The following is an 8,006-nucleotide window of genomic DNA, read 5'->3' on the forward strand; positions in this document are numbered from 1 at the left end:
GCTCTCGCGAGACATAAACGCTGCCAGAACAGTGAGCAGGCTGACGGATAAAAAAAAAAAAAAAAAGCTCACAGGCCAGGCTGTAACATCTGGAGACTAGACGCCCGCGTTTGTGAGGGCTCACTCCACTCCATCCAGCCACCGAGCTGCGCCGGTCCCAATGCCTTTAGGCCCCGTTCTTTACTTGGAAACAATTGATTTAACACTTTTTATTTTTAGCCGCCACACGCTTTAGACTGGTGTTTATCCGATTTCAGGACGTTGTTATGATATAGAATTATTGGTTTGAAATCGCTATAAATCATATAATCTGTGATAAGCTTTTCATGTCTACAACAATGCAAGACAAGCAACATTATAAGTCTAAAATACATCTATACGTTTCTTTTATAGACTTTATGAGTTGTTTACAGCAATGGCACATGTTTAAAAGTGTAGGTTACATACTTCGTCCCGTCGGTCTCTCATCTTAACCCTGGGAAGTAATGAGACCGCCGTCTTATCATTAAAGCCCATCATCACCAGATGAGCACTAAACAAATTGATTTAATACACCAGCGTAACCTTGTACACAGTCTTTACCTAAATTAATTAATCCCAATGAATTAACACTTCATTTATTCAAACCACAACGGCTAGCCAATTAAAATTTCATGCGGCGATTAGAGGTATGTGAAATATACATGATATCGTTAAATTTGCATGATAAATAAGGCGCTTAGCGCTATAATGGAATTACTTTGCGTGTGAGGTCTCTAATGTCCGCCGTTACAAGCTACAACATGCTTTTATCCGCATTAACAGGCTATGCGTTTTCGTCGTTTAAACGCAGGGAATTAATAATTACCATTTTAATGTGATGCAAATCAGGATAAGTAGCACGAAAACAGAAAAACGAAAAATGTACTAAATGTTAGTCCCGAATTCCACTAGAAATGACAATATGAAAAATTCACCACAAAATACCAGACCGACACAGCCTATTGAAGCCCATGAACGTCCCCATGAGGGAGTTAATAGGTGAGCTGAATCATGTGATCGAGGAACTGCAAAAATAAAGGCAATGCAGAAAAACACAAAAGAAAAATAAGTGTCATACATTGTTTCTCCTTGCATTACTACTTTATTTCCTCACAAACTCTTACACTGGAATTTTTATTTCAAAATGTCAGTTTTTCATGATCATTGTGTTCATCTGTCTTCAGTATTGCTTGCCATCATAAAAAAGATTACCACGTGGACTGTGTTTACTGAATAACTTGAAAAGGACAAACACATACAAGTAGACTGACCGTTTGAAAAATGTCTCAGCACCAAAACTGGTGCACTATACAGTAGAACACAGAACAGCACAGCAGTGTTTGTCAGATTACAGAATTTCAGAAGGCTGGCCTTAAGATCATGTAACTGCCACTGAGACCTATAAGTATACTACAGGAAAAAAACCTATGACAAACCTGTCATATTTTGTCTTAATTCATACAATATAACAACAGACAAAATGACAATAACTTACACGGGAGCGTCACACTCACAAATTTATTCTGGAGAAACGTGGAGTTAATGTTTTGAGCCGCGTGGGGTTGTGAAGCCCGACCAAAACACACCAGAGTGGATGGCACAGTGACAACACACAGGTTCTTATTTTAAAACCTTCACATGAGCTTTGAAAGTTTCGTGGGGCTGTTTGTGTTAAAGGGACTGTGAGACTTTCTCTTTGTCGGCTGGCTGATGTTCAGTGCCTGTCTGTCTCTTGTTGTGTTCACAGGTTTACCGGTGCAGCTGGGGGACAAGGTGGTGGAGGAGTCAACGTGATCGTGGTCTTGGCTCGCTGGACTGAGAGAGCCAGAGGGACCGGCCTTATTCTCCTCCAGTGAATCAAACAGCAAATCAAAAGACAGTTCGTCAGTCTGAGGGGGACCACAGTCTGGTACATGGCTTCCGCTCTCCCTGCCCGACACCGGCGCACTTTCCTCCGCCGAGCCTTTTGGAGCCTCTTTGTCACTCAAGGTGTCCCCCGTGTTGTTTAGCGGCGAGTGCTTCTTCTGGTCACATGGTACTGCGGGTTCGCCACCACGACTTGACGAGACATCGGGGCACGTTTGTGGTTCTGGGACAAGAGTGTTTGCGTGAGGGGAGGAAGCCAGGGACAGCTGCGATCCCCGGCTACTGGAACTCTCTCCATCCAACATCATAGAGTCCAACTCTGAGATTTTGTCCAGGTACGCTGCATCCATGGAGGCCTCGCTGGACATCGGAAAACCACCGGACTCATCACCTTCAAGAGTTGCGGATGCGGCTCCTTTAACTGGGCTGTCTTCACTTGGACCTGGACATGACTCGTCATTAGATTTTGAACTCTGCCAATCAACCCAGAAGACAGACTTTGAGGGTTCCACGTCAGTATTTGCAGGCAAGCCTTTGGGGAACTCGTCGAGGCTGCTGAATTGGTTCTCCATGGTGGTGGTGCTGCTGCCGCTGCTGCTGCTGCTGCTGCTGCTCTTCTCAGGGCTAGGAATTTCTTCAAACTCAAGCTTCCTCAGATAGGACGCTGGTTTAAATGCAACCCTCTTTTCACGGACGCCAGGGCTTCTCAGAGTCAGCGATCGGAAGGCAGAGGACGGAGTGGTGGGCAAAAGGTCGGACGAGGTGCTTACCAAGTCCTCGTTTTTCTGGTCTCCAGTCAGAGTCTTATCAGACTCTTTGTGATCTGCAGATGGTATGAACATCAAACTGTGATTTCGAAAAAAGGCTCGACCTTCCACCACTGGATTGCTGCAGATTGACTCCCTCTCATTGTCACTCAAGCTTCTCATCATCATGCTGATTTTGTGTTGCTGTGTGAGTGCTTCGGACTCAGCCATGCCGTTTCTGCATGCTTCCTGCACTTCAAGACCTCTCTTCTCAGGCTTTCTGACCTGAGACTCCAGGTCTTCGATGTACTGGTCGCTGCGCTCCAGAGCCCTCTTCAAGTGGTCCACATCACGCTCATGCAGCTGGATTTTAGCTTCCAGTGCCGCCACTGTGTAACGACCGAACCTGGGGACAGATCAATTTGGGTCTTTAAATTGTTCTAGGATCATCATGACAGAAAAGCCTAGCAACTTTTATTTATTCGTCATGCTCTTGACAGAGCATATGCACCGTATGCAAGATAGCACATTTGAAAAAGAAAGTCAAACCTAAGATGTAAATAAAAATGTTTTGTCTTTTGGAATATCTATTTAAAAAAAGTGGTCTGTGAGCATATTTGATTTGACAGAGAAAGAAGAAGAAAAAAAAAAAAGAAAATCATACAGGAATTACTAATTTTGGCAGCAAGTCACTGCCTCCAACTTGAAACAGTGAATTGACCCTTTGCCAAGTCCCGCCCCCAAACGCAGAGCGGGCAATCATAGTGTAGAATCTGCCCGCTCTGACAACTTTCTGTCTCTCCACCATAGTCTCTCAAACAATCGTTTCAGATGTTTTGGGATTTTCAGGCTGGCTTTGTGGATCTGGAGCTAGTCATGGTTAAACGTGTAATAGTGATACTCGTTACGCAGAGATGTTGGAAGGAGACATACGTTTCGTAAACGTTACATTGTAGGGCTAACATTAGAAGAGTATGCTCGCCCATAATTAACTAGAGTTAGCACTCCTATGCTAAGCTAGCTACTCACGGTATACACATGCTGCTTTGTCTTCTGTCTCTATCACCAGGTGGTGGTTCAGTTTTACACTGATCTGTAGGCTTTGGCTTCCATCTTTATAACCCATTTACACTGCTGAATCAGTTTGACATCCTAAATATATCCTCTAAATGCATATTTTAGACCTTTCTGTCCGCTTCTTTTTGAAATCTCTTTTTCATTTTTCTAAAAATTAGATTATATTTATGCAGGGAGTGGAGTTAGTGACAGTGTGGGCTCCATAGTAACTCATGGCAGCTTGACGGAGGAGCACTGCGGGGGCGGGATCAGCAAAGGGTCAATTGAAACTGAATAACCTCATTGCTCCCAATGCCTAAAATGTGAAAACTATCTGTAACAGTTCAATGTGTCTGTACTGTTACCCATGACAGTGATTTAAATGTATGTGTCCCTTTCTAACTGAATGGAAGTAAAACATGTAATTGAAATAAAAACATTTGTCTTAAGAATGAAAGATACTTACTTCTGAGGAGATCTGCTTGTCACCTCTGCTTTCAACCTCATATTCTCCGTTACAAGGTCGACATTTTGAGATCGTAATGCCTTATTTGCCTGAGGATGGTAAAGATGCACATTTGCAGTATGTTACAAAAGATTCCACAAAAGGTAGCAACAAAAATTAGTCATGCATAGTTTTTATGGTAATGACAGAAGCATCAATATGCTTGTATATGCTGCAGCCGGTAGTTCCCATAAATTTTACTTAATTTGTTTTCTTCTCGTGTTTATTACTGGAGCACTTATAACATAAGACAGAATACACTCATCAACCATGGCCAGCCGAGAGGAGAGCCGCGATGGAGGCTAAGCTAACCCAGGACCTAAGGCCATTCCACCACCCAGTTGGCTCCTGGCTGATGTCCTGTCGCAGGAAAATTCAAGCTAACCCAGCAACGGCAGGTCGGTGACCGTTGTGTCCACATCTTTACAGAGACCTGGCTCCTTTGTTGCACCCCAAATCAAGCTGCACTTGACGGGTGGACTGTAGGACTCCGGTGGGAAGAGAGGAGGCGGACTCTGCTTACATCAATGATGCTTTGTACTCAAACATAGTCAAAGACGATGAACAACGTTTCTCAGATGTCGATTTTTTTTTGTTAAGATGTCGGCCCTATTGCACAGAGTATTGTTTTGTTTACATTCCTCCTGATGCAAATTCAAAAAATACACAAGAATACAATAGTCTTGTTTGTCATGTTTTTCATGTGTAGCGAATGGGCTACAACGGCATGTTACTGTGCAACCCTGTGTTGCATAATGACAACACATTGTCCTTGTATCCTTCAATCAAATAAGCTCATCTTTATCAGTGAAGGTATCAAGTAGGTGGGTAAAAAAATGAGCAGCGTCAACAATGTTTGCCTTATTCCATCATATAATATGATCAACCACGTTATATTATTAGTATATAGTATGTATTGATTATGACAGGTTACATACCTCCTTCAGCTTATCCATGTCCTGCTTTACTTTATCACAAACATCGGTGGCAGCTCGCAGCTTGTTTGTCCATTCGTCCAGGACATGGGGGTCAACTTTTTTGTCTTCTGTTTGCACTGTATTAATGCTGCAGGGATCCAAAGCAGTCTTCAGCTGGGACTCCAGACTTTGATTTTTTATTTTCAGCTCCTCGTTTTCTCTGATGAACCCTTCAATTTCCTCCTGTTGGAGAGAAACAGTGTGAAACCTAAAACAGGGTTTAACAATAAACACGTTTGGGTCCATTTCTGGAAACTTGAAAGCTGGACACTGTAATCTGAAATAATAATGAATTGCTTTCATAGAATCGGACATATTCTGTTGAGACAATAATAGATTAGAAAAACTGCATCAGTGGTTGGTGGCTGCAATTGAACAGCCTACGCCACATTTTTGTGTCGATAAACCCTGTGATGGGTCTATTTGAGAGCATCAACCTGCTTGTTATTGCTGTGAAAACACATGGCAAGACAAACCCATACCTCATACTCCCGCAAAAGCAGCTCTCCTCTGGTTTTTCTTAGACATTTCCTCATGGAAAGACTATCGTGTTGATCGCTCTCATTTGTGCCTCCTATAACAGAATAACATGAGTACAGCGGCAGATCAACAGACTTGACAACAAAACAGATATTAAAGTAATGTCACGCAGCTTTGATGAAGGTGCAACAAGAGCTGCTACCCAAAACCATAACTATGAAAAGGCTGGAGGTGCTGCTTTGTGAACTAAGGGGGAAATTATCCCAAACACACATGCAAAGAATTGTGGTAGTAATTATTAAATATTTATGCCCCGTCCTAGTAGCCTTCACGTATTAATTCACATTATTTCACAGTGGGAAATATGCTAGTTGTCTGTCAAACCCAGAGTATGTTGAGAGTATTAATATCAACTTAATCTCTGTTCAGCACAGAAATACTTTCTTCTGCTTTAGCACATAACCGCTAGCCTGAGTCCAAAGTGAAAAAAGTGCCTTGAAGGAGTTACATGTTGCAACTGGTTTGTCAGCAAGATACCAATATTTCACTCGGGTTTGTTCAGATTGTAAAGTGTGCAAAGAGAGCAGGACTTTTGAGGTGCTGGGTGCAGTCACTAGGCCCAGCTAATCTGAAAAGTTGGGATCAAACAGGTGTTTTACATTGGCTTTTAGATTGAAGTATTTATATATGATTACATTAACCGATACATTACAGGTTCAGGCTGCACAGAAGTCAGAACAGCAGCAATTAAAGCTCTGAAACCATTTATTGTTTTCAAAACTGTCAAATAACTTTTGCAAGAAATATCCTAGTGAATGACTCACATGGTCCAAAGCTGAAGCCTATTGGCCATCGCTGAGTATGTTTGCATATCAGTGTAGACTTGCATGTCTTTGCAATGTGATTCCAAATGATATCGACCAGCAAAAGAAGGAAGAAATGAGACCATGGATTTGTGTTCTCACGAATTTCAAAAATCTAAATGATCATAAGACACTGCATGCAGGAGCAAAAAGTGTGTAAGTAAACACACACCCTAATATTATGAATATATAGCTAACCTCTTTTGGTCTCTGCCATTTTTAACGACATATTTCTTCACCTCCCAAAACTTGGATTGTAACAAATAGAAATATTTGCCAAAAGTTCTCTCTCAACGTCAAAAGCATTTCCAAACAACAATGTGGCAATTGAAACCTTGGTTCAACCTGGCTGGCACTCCTCACAGAAACAGTGTCTGGTCTATAGACTGTTTGGTTTGGTGGAACACGTAAACCAGTTTTACTGGCCTAACATAAATGAATCTAAAGTTTACTAAACTGAAATGACAGTCCACAACTCTACCAACATGCCCCATTTAACATGATACCACGATGGCTCAACGTAGATGCTGGAGGCACATGAAGCCTCGCATTGCCTCTCCTCTCCTCTCCTCTCCTCTCCTCTCCTCTCCTGCCTTGTGTCTGTTTTCCTTGTTTGTATGGAGCTACTCACCGATGATTTCCCTGCAGGGGTTCTCTGCTGTGATGGTGACTCTGCAGGTGGGGCACTGGTTAGCTTTTTTCAACCACATTTCCATGCAGGATGAACAGAACACGTGGTAGTTGGCACAGATGACCGGCTGCCTGACCTGCACGGAGAGAAGCACGAACAGACGACTACTTAGCTGCGGCTATAAGGTACATTCACGCCAGGAAACACAGTTTGAGTAAGTTACGGTAACTTAGCTAATGTCAGCTGCATACACGGCTATCAACGTTAAACTGGTAACAACGTTCAGGTTACTAAGGCAGCAGTTTACACCGTGTATACACATCTGTGTTTAACGATTGAAAAACGGAACGGCAGTTACCTTTCCGAGACATATCTGGCACGAAATCGGTAAAGTCAGAGAAAGGGTGGACGTCTGGAAGTTTAGAGCCATGCTTTTTGAGGAAATACACAGCGCGCGCGCACACAACAAACTTCAACACAGAAATTTCCCACCAGTCCCCGCTGCAACGCGCGCCGAGTCTCAAAACTACGGAAAGCCAAACAGGCCTAAAAGGCTGTTACATTTCATTCGCCCACAATTTAAACCGTAGTTAACATCAACAGTAGGCTTGTGCCACCTGTGAAACAAAGGTCGAGGAAAAATAAATACTATCAGTAATTGTGTTGGCAAAAAAAAAACGTTATGCTAAATATTGACCTTGTAAAGCTGTTATGGCTCATGTTAAGCAAAATATCGCCTATTTAAACATTGACATGGAGCAACATTATCATTCATTTAGAGTTGTTTGTGTGACCACCTGATGTAACTTAAGTCCAATGTTCACTCTTCCTTCTAGTATGGTTTTGGTCTAAACCAATTCC

At 42.5% G+C, this 8,006-nt stretch overlaps 1 protein-coding gene across 1 annotated transcript; it reads right to left on the reverse strand.

Annotated features, from left to right (window-relative positions):
• Positions 1 to 1,136: 1,136 nt before the first annotated feature.
• obi1 (ORC ubiquitin ligase 1) lies at positions 1,137 to 7,629 on the reverse strand. The gene is made up of 6 exons (XM_079158269.1): positions 7,504 to 7,629; positions 7,146 to 7,281; positions 5,654 to 5,745; positions 5,133 to 5,354; positions 4,156 to 4,244; positions 1,137 to 3,039 (listed from the first exon to the last, which is right to left on the reverse strand). Exons 1-6 carry the CDS (start codon positions 7,573 to 7,575, stop codon positions 1,656 to 1,658), a joined length of 1,995 nt encoding a protein of 664 aa, XP_079014395.1. The 5' UTR covers positions 7,576 to 7,629; the 3' UTR covers positions 1,137 to 1,655.
• Between the last annotated feature and the right edge of the window lie 377 nt (positions 7,630 to 8,006).

The sequence above is a fragment of the Pholis gunnellus genome (assembly GCF_910591455.1).
Source record: "Pholis gunnellus genome assembly, chromosome: 1".
Taxonomy (NCBI): Eukaryota; Metazoa; Chordata; class Actinopteri; order Perciformes; family Pholidae; genus Pholis; species Pholis gunnellus.